At 38.2% G+C, this 22,050-nt stretch overlaps 2 protein-coding genes across 3 annotated transcripts in view; one reads left to right on the top strand and one right to left on the bottom strand.

Moving 5' to 3' along the window:
* The window catches only part of ttc37 (tetratricopeptide repeat domain 37), a 22,643-nt gene extending 21,926 nt beyond the window's left edge, over nucleotides 1-717 (top strand). For both annotated transcript variants that reach the window (XM_017691124.2, XM_037531896.1), the window contains one exon: nucleotides 1-717. This exon is cut by the window's left edge and continues 268 nt beyond it. The gene's annotated coding sequence lies outside the window, so the exon portion shown is untranslated.
* Nucleotides 718-1,218: 501 nt separating this feature from the next.
* Nucleotides 1,219-15,823, bottom strand: fam81b (family with sequence similarity 81 member B). Its single transcript, XM_017690953.2, has 7 exons — nucleotides 15,632-15,823; nucleotides 12,460-12,578; nucleotides 10,822-10,951; nucleotides 7,391-7,497; nucleotides 3,406-3,541; nucleotides 2,979-3,165; nucleotides 1,219-1,447 (listed from the first exon to the last, which is right to left on the bottom strand). The coding sequence occupies exons 1-7, from the start codon at nucleotides 15,815-15,817 to the stop codon at nucleotides 1,314-1,316; spliced, it is 999 nt and encodes a 332-aa protein (XP_017546442.2). The 5' UTR covers nucleotides 15,818-15,823; the 3' UTR covers nucleotides 1,219-1,313.
* Nucleotides 15,824-22,050: the final 6,227 nt, after the last annotated feature.

The following is a 22,050-nucleotide window of genomic DNA, read 5'->3' as shown; positions in this document are numbered from 1 at the left end:
CCATTGAATGGTCATACCTAAGCATGTATGAGTGGAAAAGATGATCATGTGATTTGTTAATTCATCAGATTTGCATTTTTTTTGTTCAGGTCAAAGGCCATGTATTTATATTGGATGGCTTTGCAGTTTAATTTGGGACAGTGCCTTCTCCAGAAACACTCATCTGACCTTCGCAGTTATTCGAGCCAAAGGGGCCAGCCTGTTTTATTCCTGATATTGTGAAATAAAAACAGAAATGAACAGAGCTGACATCAGGCAGTAACAGCTATAAGGCAATCCTGAAGCACTTTGTGATTTTGGTACAGCACTGAAGGAGAGCTGCTTGTGATACTGCATGAGAAGGCACTTCAGTAAGAACACCTGTTTTAATTGAGGCAGCCTTTGCCAATGTAAAAAAAAGGTTTGTTCTTTTATTATTTATCTGCTGCCAATGAAAGAAAAGAGCACCCTGGCCAATGAAATATGAAGGAACGTTCTTGTCCAGCAGCAAATGGATCTCATCTTGGATCCAGTCAAGAATCCATGCGTTTTCTTTCTGAATGCCAACACATTTGTCATCTCTTAATGCATAGACGGAAAGATATTCTCAAATCTTTTGAAATTAAGAGAAAGTCTAACACCAAGTCGATGGCTATCAGAGTTAATACTGTTGAAAAAAATGCAGTGGGCTGTATGTTTTTGTCGAATAAACCATCTGAGCAAATGCATAAAAACTGGCACTGGGATAATTTGCATTATTTTGGCACTCCTTGCAGTCTAGTAGAAAACCTTTTAGTAATTTACCACTGTAATTAAGGAAAGTTTATGTGCAGTTTTCTAGAATCTGGACTGCAAAGTAATAAAGTAAATGCATTAGCTGGAACTGTATACCCTGGTTGGCACAGGTAACTGTCCTCTTCTTTGATTTACTTCAGAGATTGGGCCTGAAAGAACATCTTCTGCTTGACCTCATGGATTCATTCCAATTGGGCACAAAATGAGGGCCTTCTCCAATTACTTTGTACTGATACTGTCTTACTCCAATTACATCATGGGTCACAGTGCAGATCACAAAGAGTAATTTATTACAATAGAATATACGGGGGACCAAGATATTTAAAGTACCGCCTTATCTATTATAACGTCAAACTAACAAAGGGCCATTTAAACTCGCTCTTAATCATATGTTCATACAGTGTGGAGACGTCAGTGACACTTCCTATGGATTTCTTTCTTTGATGCAATTATTCTGCCTGAACATAATCAGAATGTGCCAATGCTGGTATAAAAAGGTTCTTCATATCCTCCATTACCATCTTTAGATTCCTTATAGCTCAGGCATCTGGCAGTGCTGCCATTTTTCTCCGAATCTGTCTGATGTCTTTCTTCAGTTCTCCTTTGTCTAGTTTGGCCTTGACATCAGCGATGTGCCTCAAGGAAGCGATGGCATCCAGGGCCGACTGGAACCCTGTCAATCAAGAGTTCACAGAAAAATACAGAAATTTTCAGGACCGTCTACAAACACTTGTAGGCCTTCTGCTACGACACTGAGTGTCGTGTGTGTTTGGAGTCTCATCTATAATGCATTGGCCTCCCTCAGGCTGCTTCAGAGCAGAATGTGAGATGTTGACTGAAGACCTTCAGTTTTTTGTTATGGCATATAGGCCGAATACAGCTTTGTCAAGCCATTCTGTCACTGAATGTATTTACTGAGGTGACCTGGTGTTTTTGTGTCAAGTGCTAGGAGTCTCTGGGGAAGGCTAGCACTTTGGGGGGAAATGAGGTGGAAATTGGCAGAGAATAGATATCCACAGACAGCCGAATCAATCCAGTAGCTTATCGAAGACAGAATGCTAGCTAGCAAGCTACTCTTCTGGGACAATTCTTCTCTGGGAACAGGAGGATTTGTGAGGATTGCATGCAGCCGCAGGAGCATAAGTGACGTCAGTTTCTGATGAGTTCTAGATCATAAACACTGCCCTTGGTGAAGTTGAAGTCCTGTGTAGCTGCTCCAGAGCATCCCATTTTTTACTGGCAATGCTGTGTGTATGTGCAATTGAAGTATCTGATTCAGAAGGGCTATGTAGATACTTTTTTGGACATATAGTCCAAAAATTGGCTTTATCTACAAATATGGCCATGGTATATTTTTGCATGGCCATTTTACAATCTCTGTTGGTCTATTAAAATGAAACAGATTTTTTTTTTATTATTGTACCATTAAGCCTGATATCACTGTTGCAACAAAATTATTGACATACTAGAAGCAAATGTTAACTTTACATGCGATGAAAAACACCTTAACTTTAAATGGAAGTTAACAGTAACAGGACTTTATTTGTTTTTAAATCGTTTATCACTCTGTTTGTCATAAAATGGCAGCTGTACTCAAATTCTATGAAAGAAATAATGGCGTGAAGAGCAACAATATGAACATTACCTCTGTACTAATTTTCTGCCCTATATTGTGCAGTTTGGACTGAAACGCCCCTTACACTTTTGTGAATGGGCAGAGCTGGCCTGCTGCAGGCTAAGTAGCCAGATCTGTGAATAAGTTGGTTCTTGTGAAATCACTAAAACACTGAATTCAGAACTGGTTGTTTGCAACATAGTTTCAATATAAAGATTTAATGGACTTGGAGGTAAGCGATTAATCACTGTAATCACCACAACATTTTGTCTGATCTTTAGATAACTGGTCTTTTTGTGCCTGGTTGAGGTACCATCTCATAAATCAAATGGAAGTATGGAACAATAAGTTATATTTCAGGGTTTTCAGACTTTGGCCTGTCATCTGTTGGAGTTGAGGCCACCATTTGCTAGCTGTGCAACAAACTCTTTAAAACCGAATTATCTAAAATCTATTATGTTGCACTTCCTTGCATGGCATTACGTTACAATTTTCATGTTTGTGCCATTTGTGAAAATCTTTGATTTTGTTATATTTCCCCAAACTATATTCTTTAAATCTTTAAAATGTAGTTTACTGGTCCATTCACCTGACTGATACTCTCTCCTCATCTGCTCCAGTTCATCTCTGAAGCTCTTTTCTAGATTATCGATCCTGCTGCTAAGTTTGCTCTCTGATCGTTTGACCCGATCTGCAGAATGTTCTTTCTCCAGCTGCTTCTCCACATGAGCAGAAAAGAGGTCCATATGAGCTTTCAGCTTCACCTCCATGTCGTTCTATTCAAACATAAATATGCAAGGGTCATTCAGTGATGTTACATAAGCCTGTGTTATGGGTTTGATCATTCATGAACTTGAGTGCAGTCATGTGCTTCAATGCATGTTTTTCTGTGAAAGGCTGCCTCGGTATTGCTTAACTGACTCATGCTATCAAACAAGCTAAAATGCATGTTTATCATATTCAATCAGGCATTTTAGTGGTGATCCTGAACATGAACAAAGTCACACACAGTTTACCATTCTGTCCTGTAGCAGTGTGCGCAGCTGGTGCCTGTGCTCTGTGTGTGTTTGGGCTGTGCTGCTCAGCTGCTGCTCTGTCCAACTCCTGAGCCTGGCTGCTTCCTTATCCAGCTCCTTCAGATCACTGGCTGTTCTGCATGGGCACCAGAAGATAACTTGGTTAAATTGCATTTACACTAATACACTATAGCTAAACCCACTGCTAAGCTCACAGGTACATTACCTTTATGTTGAAATGCAAAATGCTTCCATGAACATTTGTCAGTTATGCCTTGTTCATGCACTTTTACTTGAATGACCAAGCTAGTTCCTGACGTGCATTTAAATCGGCATCTTAAAAACAATTGAACATGTGCATGAATTGGCTTACTGCTGTGCTGTGCTGTGAATGTCTAATGGAATCTGGTTAGTCTCTGATTTAGTCTAGTCTTGCGATTTGATTGTGTAGTTAAATCTTGCAGTCTGATTAGCCTGCTGAACCTGTGCTCTGATTGGCTAGTTAAATCCTTCAATCTGATTGGCCTGTTGGTGTAGTTAGTTTAATACTTTAATCTCATTGAGAGTATTCTGCTCATTGAATGAGCAGAATACTGTACTCTGATTAGCTGGCCGATTTGGGCAATCTGATTAGTTAGCCAAATTTTACAAGCTGATTCTCCGTCCAATGTGATTAGCATGCTGGACCCTGTAATCTGTCTGGTTGGTTAGTTGCTAACTGCAATACGATTACCTGGATGAACAGTCTTCTGAATCAGACTAGCTAGCTACTGTAATCCTGGAATCTGTTGATCTGTTGCTGTCTGAATACTGTACTGTAGTTGGCTATTTGAATCCTGCAATCTGATTAACTGGCTGAATATTATACACTGATTGGCTGGGTAAATGTAACTGCTTTAATAGGCTTGTTGATCAAAGTGGTGTGAAATTAGCTTTGAGCTATATTTCAGTCATAAACTTGTAGTGAATTAGGGTATAAGGAATTTGTACACATGATCATCCAGCGTGGACCAACTCCCCGGTACCCACCTACAATGCTAAGGGTGAGCCAACTTGTTGTCCTGTACAGCTGGCGCAGAATAACTCACATTTACATTGCCTTTATTATGTATTACAATCATTGTTAGTAGGAGTGACTACACATTGACATTACTATTAATTGGTTTCCATGGATCATAAGTCAGTAGAAAGCCCAATAAAAGAGACTGAAATATAAAAAGTTTAATTAAAGATGGCAAAGCATAGAAAATTAGAAAATGCATCACTGTCATTTTTGACAATGTTTGCATTAGAGCATAGGTGTAAGAGTTATGTCTCTTACTCGAAAGTACCATTTTCCCTTAATCTGTTCATTTTCCCTTCAGTGCATATGACTTGTTTGACAATTACCATAAACTCTCCAGAGCCACTTTTCTTGTACAGCCGTGGAAACACACTCTGCAAATAGATTTTTTTCCCCCTTATTTTTTTCACTAAAACTCCATTCTCATCTGAACTTGGCTGCTGTTATGTGATTACAGTTAAGACTCTCTGTTAGAGAAGAACAACCATATGGGAAGCAGACACTGGGCAAAGTCAAGAGTCACTGATCCAAAGTTCGGTTTCCTTTGCCATGCAACTCAGCTTGCTGCATACAGGCTGGCACAGACACCATTTACAGCCATATATGATAAGTCATACACCTCCCATGGGAACCATTTGTACCAAAACAGAGCCACATAAGCCCTTCATGTTCTTGTTCCCCACTGAAGCAAATATTCCTGACAGACAGACTCGACTGATTTGGCCCCCAGTCAAACCTCTGGGAAATAATTGCTACCACAGATGCTCAGACTGCCAATTTAGGTGTATAAGAGGGATAGGTTAGCAAAACAAATCAAATTCACACAGTTTTCACATTTCTTTAATTGTAGTTGAATGGCCAAGGCAAGTGTTTGGTGGTGGTTGGATAGTGTAGTGTAGTGGTTAACACCTTTGCCTTCTGCACTGTAGCCTGGGGTTCAGTCCCCCACCAGGGCAAGCACCCTACACTATACCAATAAGGGTTCCTGGGCAAGACTCCTAACACCACCTTGGCCTACCTCTGTAAAAATGATCAAACTGTAAGTCGCTCTGGATAAGAGCGTCAGCCAAATGCCATAAATGTAAATGTGTTTGAAGTGAGCCTCTTTAGTTTTGCATTGTAGCAATGAGGCTAATTTTGCTAACAACTAATGGAAGCTTATTTCTATCAATAAGCTCTGTGCTATGTGCATAACTATATCATCAGACACGTCAAACTGTGTCAAGTTGCTGCTTATGTAGTTTCTCACACTGTATTTTATATATGAAGACAGTTTACATACATAGTACTCTATGTAAAATGAACCAAAGTATACACTTAAAAATGGTTCTCCAAGGGTCTTTTAGTAAAGAAAATAGTTCTATATAGAACCATTGAATAAGCAAGCAAGCAAGCAAAGTTTATTTATATAGCGGTTTTTACGACAGGTGTTGTCACAAAGCAGCTTTACAGAACAATCAGTATTACAGAAAGAAAGAAAAGAAAAATCTGGGTCTGAGCCCCCATGATCAAGCCAGTTGCGACAGTGGCAAGGAAAAACTCCCTAAAAGAGGAAGAAACCTTGAGAGGAACCAAGACTCAGATGGGGAACCCATCCTCCTCTGGTCGACACCAGATAGCAAACATTGTTACTATGAAGTATTATAGAACAAAGTGGGGAAAAAAGCAGTGGTTAACTTGATTAGTTTATGATTATACAGCAGCAGCAACAGCAGTGGTCAAGCCGAAGGCTGGTGAGCAGTGGCACCCGATCAGGGCAGATGGGCCAACAGCATCAGATGCACAGGATGGGCAGCTGTTCAACTCGGCAAAGAAAGGAAAAAAACACAGAGTCAGTTCTGTAATGAGTGACTGATCACAGATTACAGTGTAACAGAGCAGCAGAGACTCCAGCAGGTCTAGATCTGACAGGGAAAACTAATTACCAAAGGCTTGACTATACAAGTAAGATTTTAGCCTATACTTAAAGACTGAGGCTGTGTCTGATTCCCAAACATTAACAGGAAGATTATTCCAAAGCTGGGGGGCTTTGTATGAGAGATCTCTCCCCCCTGATGTAATTATTCATTCTAGGTACCAGTAGCAAGTCAGCACCTTGTCTAAGTAGGTGTGATGGTTCATAGTAGGAGAGAAGTTCACTCAGGTACTGAGGGAGAACCTGTTTTATCTGAGTTAAGTAAGAGAAGGTTACTCAACATCCAGTCTTTTATGTCTTTTACACAGTCCTCAATCTTGCTAAGTTTGATTTTATCATACGGTTCGCTTGATGTGTATAACTGTGTGTCATCAGCATAGCAGTGGAAATTTATGCTGTGTTTACTGATAATGGTGCCCAATGGTAACAGATATATTGTGAATAATATAGGTCCTAAAACAGAGCCTTGTGGAAGACTATACTTTAATTTTTACAAGAACAAATGACTCTGTCATCAAGAATACTTTTGGTGCTAAATGGAACCCTTTTCAAAAAGGCTCTATATAGAACCATCTACAACACATTCTGAAGAACCCTTTAATCATGCAAAGAATTCTTTGCATATTCATGGCTCTTTATAGAAGCATTTTCTTTACCAAAAAACCCTTAAAGAACCATCATTTTTAAGTGTGTACAAAGATAAAACAATGTTATCCTCATACCCATTGTGAAGCCTGAACTTAGTTTGAACTTTTGTACATATTTAAAGATAACACTATGTTGTATGGTGCCAAACAACTACATTTCTAGGAAGGGGAAATTGTGTAATTGACATTTTGATTAATTATTGCTTTCAATCTTTGCATATCATTAAAAGTGATGCAATGTGAAATACTATGTTCCATTCAATTTTAATTGTAAGCTTGCATTGAATGTGTCATGACATCAGCTAATATTGGTGATATAGACTGGTTTCTTTGCAAAATTCTAGTTGTAGATGTCCTCACTTAGTTTCAAGTTGATGGATGTCCCTTTGCAGGTTTGCTGTGGTATTCTTCTGGGATGCAGTCTGCTCTGAATTTGAAGCCTCCAACCTTCCAAGTGACTGTGAAATCTAACAGAAGACACATTTTACTGCTGGTAAGATGACTGCAGCTCTGAAAAGGGACATTCTGCGTTTTCTTTTTTTTCCTGATTTTACATGACATTTATGTGGTTTTTAGTAACTAAAACACCCATTCTGGGTCAGTCATTAATTTATTTTTAAAATTGTTTTTCACATTCACTAATGCTTTCAATATTGTGTATTCGCTGAAGTTCAGAAGTTGACCAACTGTAAATGTTCAGCTCTTGCATTTTCAGATAAATCAACAGCTGTTTTATTCCACTGCTGCACTCAGTGGCAAAAGCTGAGAAAACTGAACTCTTGATAGAATGACAGAAATTCCCATCACTGCTCCAATAATAACAATGGAATATCTGTTTTTCCAGCATCTGTCTACTATTAACATGTAAACACAGCTTTAGAAACAGGCTGCTTTTATTACTGATGTACTCTGACCAGCTGATGCATCAAGTATGCCTCATTTTATCCACAAGCATTTTTCAGGTCCATTTACAATATAGGTGTAATTTGTAGTCCTACTGACTGTAGTCCATCTGTTTCTCTGCATACTTTACTAGCCCCATTTCATCCTGATCTACAATGCTCCCCCACAGGGCCTCCATAGAGCAGGTATTATTAGGCATGTCCATGTGTGTTGTGCTGGTACTAGTGGATCAGACACAGCAATGCTGCTGGAATTTTAAAACACCTCAGTATCAGTGCTGGACTGAGAATAGTACACCAACAAAAAATAATTAATAGTGTTTTTTAGGTAGCGTCCTAAGCAAGACAGACCAACAAAGTAGGAGTGTCTAATAGAATGGACAGTAAGTGGACACAGTGTCTGAAAACTCCAGCAGCGCTGCTGTGTCTGATCCACTTAGACCAGCACAACACACACTAACACACCACCACCACGTCAGTGTTACTACAATGCTGAGTATGATCCACCACCCAAATAGTACCTGCTCTGTGAGGGTCCATGGAGGCCCTGACCACTGAAGAACAGAGAAAAAGAGGGCTAACAAAGTATGCAGAGAAACAGATGAACTACACTGTGTAATCATAGATTTACAAAGTGAACCTAAAGGGTAAGTGGAGCTAATAGAATGGACAATGAGTGTTCATGTAAGGAGGTCTACTTAATGAAGGGGCTTGTCGGTGTATGTAAATGGTCTCGGTTCTGCTTGAACCCTCCTTATAACATTTTAAGTTATATATGCATTGGACAAAGTGTTGTATAGGCTGAATATACATAAATGTGGATATTTAAATGTAGGTTTTTGTGACATCATAAAAACAAATTCAAAAAGAACTGTTTTTGCAGGTTAATTTCAATTTTCTGTATGGGCCCTTTAACAATAAATTGTAGCACTCATCACGTTGCATCCTCAGTCGGACAATTGTGCAAAGAATACAAAAGACATGTTAATGAAATGCACAACTTTTATGAAATTCACATGCGTCCTGCTCCCTCTGCCTATGGCTTTTGTTCAGGTCAGAGATAGGGCTCTCTTGTGTACCTGCTGCTGGCACTCACTGACCCGTTTCCATTTTCAATTATCTTTATGGCAGCTGGGGACCACTCCCCCCAGACTTAATGTACGTAAATCACAGTGATTTACTGGGGGCTCTGAGCTTTGCAGCTACTGCAGGAACTGATCTATTTGAGGGGAAAATGAGAAGATGGCCTTTTTTTCCATGGAAGAACTCCAGGAGAAATGAGCTATAGCCAATAGCAATGAACTATAGTATGTGTTGGAGCCGAGGCGTTTACATAATTCAAGCGGATTCTTGCATGCTCAAGAAATGTGTTTATTTATACCTTCATAAAAGAGCCTGAGTTGAAGCCCATCAGTACAGGCACAACTGTGTTTTGAGCTGCAATTTCTGTGCTTTGTTCATACTATCTTTGGCTTATATCCAGTGAACATACTAGATTATTAACAAAAACAAATGTCATGATGTAGCTTGTTAGTTTGTGAGTAAAGCTATGGATACATATCCAATGCTCCCCTCAAATAACTAAGTAACCCACCAACCATATAAATCAAGAAATAAAGCAATATATAGTCTCCTTGCACACTCTGTCTTAGTTTAGAGCTACATCTTCATCTATGCTGCTTCTGTCAATGACTGAGATTAAGATAAAGTCACAAAGTTCATATAAGGTATGATATAAGTCATCTATGCTCAACTGTTTACTGTAGCATGTTGTTTAATGAGTCACATTTATTTCCATAGGCCTTTTTTTAGCAAGTGCCTTTGACACCAGGGTGGATGTTACCTAGATGTTTTTGTAGTATATATAATAGATATACAATATAAAAACATGCATCCACTTTTGAATAATAAGACAAATAACATGAAATTAAAGCTCTCTCACTTTTGAATAAATAAATGTTCTCCTTTATTCTCTTTTAAACTGCACACCCACACAGACTGTTGTTAGCACAGGGCTGCCAGTTCTTTCTTTTTTGTATCAACAGTAATAATGTACCCACTCGTACTTTTGCTACACAGTATATTAAAGCGTTGAAATGTACAGTATTTCTATGCATTTTAAAAATACATCCAGCTAATTCTTGGCTTATTAGAATCAGGTCATTCATAACCAGCCAAACCTGACAGTATGACCTCAATACATTTTTATTGCTGATGCATGTTAAGAATCTTTTATTTTAATGGCTCTTATGATTTAATGTGGCACTGCTGGGTACTTAAATCAATAGTTTGGCAAAGAGTGTAATCTACTCAAACAAACATTCCTGTATGTTTTTATATGTGTTGTAACCTGGTCAGCTTCATGGTGGCTGCCGTTACTGATTTTTAAATCTGTGCAACACGGTAGTGTTTTTACATAATAGCATATCATAGAGTATCTGAAACCACATATATATGTATTTTTTAAGATTTCTTGGTAGCTCGACACAGTTTGAGGCAAGTGTGGGATGATTTAGATATGCAGTTTGCACAGTGCTCATTGGTGAAGTATAAGCTTTCATATCAACAATAGCCTCGTAGCACCAAAGCAAAACTAAAGATGCACAATTCAGACACCAGACATTTCTTGGCTGATTGATTGCATTTGACTCTGTATGTTTGCCAGTTGTCAGCTACACAGATTTGAACTGTCGTACTATATGGGTTATGAAACAAGACTACTTGGCACAAATCATCTGCTGAATTTTGTAATATTTTTCACAACTGCCACCCACTTTGTGTGAGCTACAGAGCAATTCCTCCTCATCCTGGTTCTTAAGATTGGATTAAATTTGTTTTAAAGGCAGAACAACTGAGATTCCTGTTATGGCGTTCAGCATATGCTCATACCTTCAGCTCCATGTCTCTGAGTCGCAGGTCAATCCCAGACTGCATCTCGCCAACTTCCCTTTGGAGCTTCATGATCTCCAGCTCTCTAGCTTTGACATTACCTGATAGCTGAGCTATGCTGGCATCACACCTAATGAAAAAAGAGAGGATGTGTAAGAATACGATATGCATGAAATATGAGTTATGGGGTCCATATCATGTTTTTATTTCCTTGTAAGCCTTAAAATGAAAACATGTATGGAAGGCTGCAAAGACAGCTCATTTCGAACTCATCATTGTTGTGATGTCATAACTGTGAACATATTTATGTATGACTGCACATTCGGTCTACTGCAGATTTAGTGATAAGGAGTGTTGTTACTGCAGACAGTCTGTAGGTGAGTTACTGGAGCGGGGTTTTGTGGGGGGAAAACTACTAAGCGTCGTACTGTTCCTGGCTGTCAGAAAGCAAATGCATTATCAACATCCAAAAAAATTTTTTTTTTCCTTCAACTTCACAGCCACAAGGATTTCAGCCCGAATTAAGCTATCCTGTTCATTTTGGAATTGTTTTTTGAAGAAGGCAACATACAATACCAGTCAGAATAAGAGGTTGGGAAATATAAAAAGGTCATGTAAAACTGAATTATGTATGTAAAACTACACAAAGAAAAACGTAGAATATGGGCCCTTTAATTGATTTATGTATTTGTGATGGGAAAAACAAGAGGATCGGTGGTTGAAAAGGATTATAAGATGTAGCTGCTGAAACATTTTTCTGCAATAGTGATGCAAGAGTGAATTAGAGGCTATATGGCCAATCTATGACTGCAAGTCTCAAGCCATCAAAATCATAAATTAATTTCCCATCTTTGTATCATTAGTCATAGTTGGAGAGCATTAAACAGACACGGAGGACATTAAGTTCACAGAATCGATTACTCTGTCCTGCTTGCCACAGGAGGAGTGACCTCACGTTGATACCTGGTCACTAATGCTGTCCACTCGCTCTGACCCGCAGTAGTTTTATTAGTGATTCCTCCTCATTGTGGCCTGCCATTAATCAGGGTCCCAGACAAGATCACCTTTTATGACTCATCCCCTCGTGTGTGTGTATATAAAGTTGCTGATGTGTCTGTGTACTCTTCTATTCTACACACTGTATGTTTTAAATAAATGAAGGTTGCTCTCTGCCTTCTGCACAGTAGTTATGTAGATCCATAATTTATTACATAGTCAGCACCCTGTGCTCTCTGTTTTTCAACCAATCAGAATCAAGTTATTTACATATTTCTTTCTTAAAGGCACAATAACTAAAACAACCTTATCTAATTCTAATAGATTCTTAAGGATGACTGGCAAGAACTTAGTGTTACAGGGTTACAGTGTCCTTGTCACGTATGCATGTTGTGTTAATTGAGTCAAAGGTATTAAGGGTAATTTTTGTAACATTTCTCATACAAACAACCGTACAGTGAACAGTACAGTTTCTTTTTCTGACTCACTTGTGCACTGAGGTGGAAGTTGCACAACTTTCCACACACTGAAAAAAACTTGACACATACTTTGCTGACAAAGATGTAGGTGGATAAGAAGCAGCACAAACAGAGGGGTTTGGTGTGTATGTGTGTATGTTGACATTTACGCTGTGACTGGTACCTAGCTACTCTGCCCCGGAGGTCTCCAATGCCAGTCAAGTTCTTGTGGTCCAGCATTTGAACTGCAAACCTCGTCCCTGATGTTACATTGTCCCTCTGAACAATCTGAGACTCCAGCACCTGTAAGTAACAGCTGGTTCAATATGTTTTCTTCAAGTGTATGAAGTCACAGTCACTTTGATGTATATGTTACTATGCTAATGGAAGCATGCTAAGCTATGCTGGTGTAGGTTAAAACTAGAAACCAGAAGGTATTTTAGGTGTTTTATTCAACATTTTACATTTTTAGGAAGAGAAAAAGCATATTATGCATAGCAAAATCCTGTCAGGTTATCTGCCTTCATCACCACTTTGCAATTATGAGCTACTGTAGATGATACTTTTACTATAACATCTCAGTGTTATACTGCTTTCTTAATCTTTTGAAATCATCTGCAGCTCTTTTTATTTTACAGCTATTCTTGATTTAAAGAGCCTCTACAAATCATTGGAAATGTATGCAGTTGTTGAATACTGTGATCATATTACAGTCATTTTATAATGTAGTGAGTACTGTGAAAAAGGTCGAAGACCACCCTCGATTTATGTAATTTCCAATCAGTACTGCAATCAAGTACAAGTACAAATGTACAAAAACAAATTTTTCAGCAAAAACAGGAAACATATATTTAAGATGAAATTACACAGAAACTACAAAAGCAAAATATAAGATCACTTTCAGTATTTAGTGTGTCCACACTTTGCCTTTATTACATCACACACACACACACACACACACACACACACACATGCACACACATTTTCTAAGCCGCTTCTCCCTCAGGGTCGCGGGCAGGTTCTGGAGCCTATCCCAGCGGTCATTGGGCGGAAGGCAGGATATACCCTGGACAGGTCGCCAGTCCATTGCAATGCAATGGAATCCAATCTTTTTGGATTTTGTCCTGAGTTTTTCAGAGAAATCTGTAGGGATTTTTTCACACCTCCAAATTTCAGTCTTAGAGGTTGGTTGCAGAAGTTGGGTTAATCCCAAACATATTCAGTGATGTTGAGGTCTGGATTCTGAGGCAGCCAGTCCATTGATCTGAGAACACAAGCAGCTGGTGTTCTTAAAATGTTTGCAAATGTTTTTCTTTTTTTGTCTGTTTTTGTCTGTTTTCACACTAACAGCTTCTTGACAGCTGCACCTTCTTTCAGGCTCATTGTGTTGAGTTGTCTTGTCACAGTGGAAGGATGGACAGAAACACTTGGGGATTTTTTTCAGGTCTAAAGTAAGAGTGGAGCTTGATTTTCTCCTCTTTCTCAAAGATGAAAGCTTTAAATGCTGTTTTTCTGATAGTGATGGTTTTGGTGATCAACCAGGGCTTGCATGATTGCTTCTTATATATCTTATCTTATATATAATCTCCTACATATCTTCTGAAAAGACATATCTTCTGAACAAGATTTAACTGGAAATTAACAGTGGTGGATGAAGTACACAAACCATGTACTTGAGTTAAAAAAGTTAGTGAGACCTGAAGTAAAATATTACTCCAGTAGAGACCTCCACTTAAGTAAAAGTACAAAAGTATTTGCCTTCAAATGTACTTAAGTATCAAAAGTAAAAGTACTAAAAGATTAATTAACTTAATGTAACTTACTTACAAGTTTAAGTTTAATAAAATCTTCCTTTAAACTCAACATCAGAAATGAGTTTTCCTTTACTATACTGCATCTGTAGGTCTCTGTTCATTAACATAAACTAGCAAAAACACATTTACTATATAATTGAATAATGTTTGTATAGATTCAGAAAAAGACATGTCAATCACAACTGTGTATGTGTACATATTTCTATATTGTGGTCTATTTACACAAAGTTAGGTTAGTTCCATCATTTGTGTTGAATATACTCTCCCAAAAATGTTATGCTGCTGCACTGACGTTGAACCGTGTGCTTGCACTGGGTTGGTCCAACAGGTCAAAACAAGCTCAAAACAGTGCGCACTATGCCCTGATTGGTGTTCTTGCTTCATGCTTCATTTTGACATATTATGTTTTTATACACACAGAAACCAAAAGGAATGACCGATTTCACAAAATGTAGTGGAGTAGATATTTGACTTTTTGAAATGTAGTGAAAGTACAAAGGCACGCAAAATGGAAATACTTCAGTAAAGTACAGATGCAAGAAAAAACTACTTAAGTACAGTAACTACATTACATTTAACTTCGTTACTGTGCACCACTGGAAATTAAATACATTGTGGTCTCTTACTTCTGCACAGGACTGCATCTGCAAAATCTTTTGAAAAGTGATGTAAATTGGTGAGAAGCTGGCTTGAGAAGTTCTGTTATTCTGCAAGTAAGAAGCTTTCATATCAGTTGAACAGACAGTGTTTCATACTCAAACTGTACCAATAGGTTTGATTACTTTGAATGTGGCTTCATTAAAGTATTCAGGGTATAATAAGGCGCACTGTGAACTGAGCTTTTATTCAGTCTCAGATAGAGGTGTGGGTTTTTAAAGCTGCTGTGATGGATGCCTTTGTTATTGTTTACTGTTCTCTTCTACTGCACAGAAGCAGTTTTTTTGTAGTTCCCACTGACATCACTCTGTGAAGACAAAAGCTTTTTCTGCCACAAATGACCCACGGACATTGATTTATTTAATTAATCCAATTTTATGCCCTGTTCCTACATAATATATTCCCTGAGCTAAATAGTGCTATTGGCGTCTGCTCTGAAAACCTCTCACCATTTATTGGATGTCATTAAAATTTTTGCTTACGTGTGAGAAATGAGTAGAAGACAAGTGGGCCAGCTGCTGTTAACTGTGGCATTTTGCAAGTATAATTAAACTGATACAAGGAGGGAAGGAAAGAAACAGTTTACAGTTTTATATTGGACTATTTTCCAGTCCTAGTCTGGGATGTCTCAAATTTCAAATGCCGTGGAGCTATAAAGAACTATCTACTGGTGACTGTCTGATCGAATATAATTGAATTTGAAGAAGTTTGTGTGGCCAGTGCAGCCACTTTATGCCTTTTTAAGAGAGAAAGGTAGAGCTTTTCTAATGGGATAACTTGAAAATGTGAAATATGATCTGTAACTTGGCGTTAGGTGAAGGAATATTAACCATGATCTCTGCTAGACTTTTTCCATGTCACTGATAAGAAAGAAATTCCACTAACTTGAATATCCTTGCTGAGCTGTTTGACAATATGCGTGATGGTCTGAACATGGTTCTCTAGAAATTTCCTAGCAGACGCCTCCATCAGGAGAGATCCCTGGGTGGTACGCAGGCTGTTGACCATGTCCTCTTTGATCTGGAAGGCCTGCTGTAGCAAGGTAGCCAAGGTTCGCTCCTGTCCTGTCATCTCAGAGTACACTGATCTGCATGAAAAGATACATTTACATTTGACAAAAAAAGGTCATTGTGTTTTTTGTTGACAATCCACTACTGTGTACTACTGTAGAAATAGGTTGGCTAGTTGCATTTGGTTATTCATTATATTTTCAGTGTAAGCAATGCTGAATTGTATTAACATATTTAAATTGAGTCATAGTGAAATCTGAGAATTATTGCCTGAAGAATCATAATTGACAAAGTACTGGGAGAGAAGCGTGTTAAACCTTTATATTATATAAAATACATGTATATGTTAAAGTTTAAATGGTCCTGGTCAAATTACACATTTTGCTGATTATCTAAATGAAAGCACAAACTTGAATAAGGCATTTTTCTGAAAACTTTAGTGTGCAAATTCAGTTTATTTGCTGAATTTAATATATTGGAAAAAATAAAACAAAAAGTGCCATAACTTTTGCACAAGACACATTTTATGTTATTTATATAGTTCTCCAAAATGTTCAGTTCAGCAAGTCAGCAATATTTGTTTCAAGAAGATGTGTCAATAATTTTCACTAAAAATCACCAAAACCGTCATTTGACCAGGGGCACCCAAACCCAAATAGGAACATAGACAAAGCTTAGCTTGGCTACATTATAAGCCTTCACAGTAGCTGAACAGGGGCATACTGTAGAGCTTATATAGTGACAAACAATGAGCAACTGCTGAGCACAGATGACCAGGAAATGTAGGTGTACATGGTCTAAGGTAATCTATTCCTTTAATAGTTCTAGGTAACATTTCAGAGGTCTTGGGAACTGAACAAGATAGACAGAATGTTCAAAGCTGAGAAGACACGAAGCCATGTTAACAGTGTTTCTCTTCAATTCTGTCCAATTTGTGACCAAACCTCCTTAAACTGCATCAGCCATTGATTAGCTGCCTCTGTGTGCTGAGTCAAGCCGATGATCACTTCAGATTACAAGTTCATTCAATAATGGCAAAATCAAATAACTCAAAGGTCACTGTTTAAGTATGGGTCACTGCCTTAGCATTAAAGCCAAGCACAAACTTAACAGCACTCTACATGATGAGAGTATTTCTCCTTATATGCTGATTATGGTACTGAACAATGTAGGTACGACTTAGAGGTTTGTCGTAGAACCAGATTTCCAAGCCAAGACCTATTTAGGGACATATATTTTTAAGAGTGTTCTTATTGTACTTATTGTGGTGCAGCATTTTGATGGTTTACATACAGTCATGTGCAAATGTTTGGGCGCCAGTGGTGAAATGACGTTTTGTTCACTTTTTTTTTCAGTGAAATGCACAGAAGCTGTTCATTTGCTGAATTAAACACATTGGGAAAAACATCATCATGAAATGTGGCCTGTGTAAACATTATGGAACGTTTTTCATTTTGTTTTCTATCATTTTCAAATATGATAAACTCAGGTTATAAATAGATAATGTGCACTAAAATTTAAAATTTTTTAATTTTTTAAATTTAAATTAAAAAAAAAAAAAAAGCCTAATAGAAATGTTCCCTGTGGAGAATGTGTATTCACACTTAGAAACCCAAAAAACTGTAACTTATTAAACATGTTTCTGTATAGCTGTACAACAGAAGCATAATAATAACTGGATCAAATACTGTATGTTGAAATATGGCTCTAGACGGTAGAACATCAGTCTAATCCCTAAAGAAATGCTTTAGCCAAAATATAGTTTAAAAAAATGTGCAAAACAATGTTCACTGTAAAAAGAAAGAAAGAAAAACAAAAACATCATTGAACTTGCTTGTGGTTTGTAGCAACACTATTACATTACTGGTCGATTTCAGTCAGCCAATTAAACCTATGGATGTTTTTCTGTCAAAGGAGACTCCCCATTCAAAATTCTGCATAGTACAAGACTAGGATTAATCCCTATCTGGGAAACTGGCCCAAAATGTCTACAACTATCCACACACCCATTCTAACTAGTGAGTTCAGCTACACTGAGGGGCACCCAATGCCGACACAGGTGTTTAACTGAGCACACACTACTTAAATCTCTCTAGAAAAGTACTGCCAATAGGATGGGGGCATTTGTGAAGTCAGCGAGCACTGGGTTGTAGATCAGGGAAACAGCGTTCTCTGGAATGATAAAACTCCATCCAGCACCTTTGGAATGAGCTGGAGTGATGCTTGTGATCCAGAACTAACCTGGCTTCATTCATGCTCTTGTAGCTGAATGCAGTCAAATCCCCACAGCGATGTTCCAACATCTAATCTAAAGCCTTCCTAGAAGAGTAGAAGCTGTCAAACTCTTTATAAATGCCCTTGATTTTATAAGAAATATTGGATAAGAAGGTGTCTACAAAGTTTGAGACATATAATCTATGAGTAGTGAAGTTTATAAAAGTTACCCATGATCTATGAGGTTTGCTTGAGCTATATAACCACGTTATAGCTTATTACGAGGACTCAGGGCAGCCATACTGTTGCTGTAGAATCAAATTGTACCTTTTAAAGAAACAAAGTCTGTAGACCTACTGTTCAGAATCAGGTTGGAAACACTGTAAGGCTCTTTCCACAGGCAGGCCTTCACTGATAGTACCTTTTGGCATCAGGACCTTCTGTGAATAACAAAGAACTTTCAGGACTGAATTACTACTACACTTACCCATGCTTTATCACTGAAAGCCACACTTTTGTGTAATGAAGAACTTTCCACAAGAAAAGCTTTGTATCTGGAGTCAAATAATCTTCTAAATTGAACAAAGCAGGCTTGCCTCTACTCAAACTGAATACAAGATTTCATCTCAGCCAGTACACTGAAGTTCTTTGAAAATACTTAAGAAATGAGTTGTATTTTGACGCTGATCATCAGTACTCACTTGCTGACTGGCTTCCTGTCGTTTGGTGAGTGAACTGTACGTCTGTTGTTTAGATCAATCTCTTAGCTACTGCACTAAATGCTTTGTGGGTGTGTCTGTATGCTTGACAACTGGACAATACTTGACATGTTTCCGTCTGGATCCTTCATTTCAGATAGTTTGGATTTAATTTGAGCTCACTATAGAGTACACTTACAGTAAATCATCTTACAAATGGCTTACAAGTAAGAGGATACCAACATAAGCACTGGATTATCCCATTAACCTCACATCCAGCACCCCTCTTTTTTAGTGAAAACTAAAATGATGTTTTGCTTGCACCCACATTTTTTTTATGAAAATAGCTGTCTATGCAAGCTGGTAATGTAATATATGGATGTAAAAACACATCAAAAAGGTTCTAAAAATGAGGTTTCTGCAATTTTTCTGATTTTTTATTTTTTTCCCCAAAAAATGCATTTGAAAATGTTATTTAATGTCTGTATGAAACTTTAAGTCTACTTTGGTCTATGTGTTCTCTAAGCTTCTTTCAAAATGATTAAACCATATATCATGTTAAATTCAGTCATTTGGTCACTACTGCTTTTTAACAAAACATTGGAATAAATCTTAATTTAATGATGGAATGGCATGGCAATTGCATGAAATTAAAAATGAGTTCTCAAATGAGCACTATCAGATGTTCATCCAAGGCATTTCATCCTAAATTTACATAAAAATATCATTATAACAGTATAATAACATTGTAAAACTTGAATAATTGGACACCAGCAGGTTAATGACTCAACATTCGATGTTCTAATACACTGTGAATGAGTAGAGAAATGTGTAAGTTGTGCAATCTTAGCTGACTAACTTGTAACGTGTTGATGAATGCTCTCATGTCCACCAGCACCTTATTCCTTGTAGAACGTTTTCACTTCAACTCCTAAGTATTACACAACACACAGTTTGCACCTTGTGCCTTCGTTTCATGCAGGAGTGGTAATAGTTTCTTTAGGGAAATTATTTCAACTCCCTTTTGTAAGTGTGCCTGCAAATGACATCATTTCCACATAATTTAATGCTTTATTTTCTGAACGGGCTTTTTTGTTTCTTTTTACTGCATCCATCATTTCTTGCTGGTATGATGATAAGTGTTTGTACTGTTTGAGTGGACTGCCCTGGATTTGACTCTTCTGTTGGATCAATTGAGTGGACACTTAAATCTCGTACGTAGTGGAACAGTTTCCAAATCAATCTAATCTTCTCATGATCCAAGTAATTCCAGTCAAATCCAGTGATGTTAGGTCTGGACACTAAGGATGCAGTCCAATCTGACAATACCAGAAACTTCTTTGATGTTTATATTTTCTTTTCTCAGTAATGCCTTTTTGACAGCTACACATCCTTTCACATCCACAGTGTTCAGTTGACTTCTCACAGTGGAAAGATAGGCAGGAACACCTGTGACTTTGTTTCACACCAGAGGCAGGAAGGGAGGTTGATTTTTCTCTCTGTCTCTAGTATTTTTTGAGTTTTGGAAACCTTTTTTTCACCTTTCATTCCTCTTCTTTATGTAAGTGGATTATTTTCCATCTAATCTCCTCTGAAATATCTCCTGAAACATGATTGATTGCACATAATGTCTGTTTTCACTGGAAATTAAACTATAAACTTTAAACTATTAGCTATAGGGTAGGCTCTGACTTTGCACAGTACTGTAAATACACACAAAATTAACGTCATGAGCATGTTGAAAATTGCATTTTGAGGAAATAGTAGAGAGATTCTTCAACAGATCTCTGTTGATCTATGATTCTTTCTGCTGTGTCTGTAGCATAAAGTGGATTACCATAATAATTTTGACACATTTTGGTGTACTTAGTAAAATAACCTTTCTATTCAAAACCCCTGCCTATTGGCTTCCATTATACTGGGTGCAGGTACATTTTTATTCATTAAGATACACACAGTGTAAATGTACATCTTTTCATAATCTAGAAGCCTAGAGATGGAGTGTATGGAGTCAATACTACTTAGAAACTACACTGCTCAAAAAAATAAAGGGAACACTCAAATAACACATCCTAGATCTGAATGAATGAAATATTCTCATTGAATATTTTGTTGTGTACAAGTTGAATGTGCTGACAACAAAATCACACAAAAATCATCAATGGAAATCAAATTTATTAACCAATGGAGGCCTGGATTTGGAATCACACACAAAATTAAAGTGGAAAAACACACTACAGGCTGATCCAACTTTGATGTAATGTTCTTAAAACAAGTCATCAGAGGATCAGTATTGTGTGTGGCCTCCATGTGCCTGTATGACCTCTCTAAAATGCCTGGGCATGCTCCTGATGAGGTGGCGGATGGTTTCCTGAGGGATCTCCTCCCAGACCTGGACTAAAGCATCCGCCAACTCCTGGACAGTCTGTGGTGCAATGTGGCGTTGGTGGATGGAGCGAGACATGATGTCCCAGATGTGCTCAATCGTATTTAGGTATGGGGAACGGGTGGGCCAGTACATAGCTTCAATGCACTTATCTTGCAGGAACTACTGACACACTCCAGCCACATGAGGTCTAGCATTGTCCTGCATTAGGAGGAACCCAGGGCCAACCGCACCAGCATATGGTCTCACAAGGGGTCTGAGGATCTCATCTCGGTACCTAATGGCAGTCAGGCTACCTCTGGTGAGCACATGGAGGGCTGTGCGGCCCTCCAAAGAAATACCACCCCATACCATTACTGACCTACTGCCAAACCGGTCATGCTGAAGGATGTTGCAGGCAGCAGATCGCTCTCCACGGCGTCTCCTGGTAGCGCCTCCAGCCTGTGGACACTACGCTGACAGACACAGCAAACCTTCTTGCCACAGCTTACATTGATGGTTGTAGAGTCCGTCTCATGCTACCACGAGTGTGAAAGCACCACCAACATTCAAAAGTGACCAAAACATCAGCCAGAAAGCAGAAAGGTACTGAGAAGTGGTCTGTGGTCCCCACCTGCAGAACCACTCCTTTATTGAGTGTGTCTTGCTAATTGCCAATAACTTCCACCTGTTGTCTATTCTATTTGCACAACAGCTGTGAAATTGATTGTCAATCAGTGTTTCTTCCTAAGTGGACAGTTTGATTTCATAGAAGTTTGATTTACTTGGAGTTATATTGTGTTGTTTAAGTGTTCCCTTTATTTTTTTGAGCAGTGTATAATTTCAAAGATGGTACAATTTTGTTCCCTGACTAAAAGTACTGAGATGAACCCTTAAGGGTACCACCCCAGTGACAGTTTAATACTTTTATTTCTGAGAGTGTGCAAATGTGATTAGAGTTTGCGTCAAGCTTTCTGTTCTTTTCTAAGTACATGTGAGTTATTATTTGTGGCGATT

The sequence above is a fragment of the Pygocentrus nattereri genome, chromosome 20, assembly GCF_015220715.1.
Source record: "Pygocentrus nattereri isolate fPygNat1 chromosome 20, fPygNat1.pri, whole genome shotgun sequence".
NCBI lineage: Eukaryota > Metazoa > Chordata > Actinopteri > Characiformes > Serrasalmidae > Pygocentrus > Pygocentrus nattereri.
This window is presented reverse-complemented; position numbering and strand designations above follow the sequence as displayed.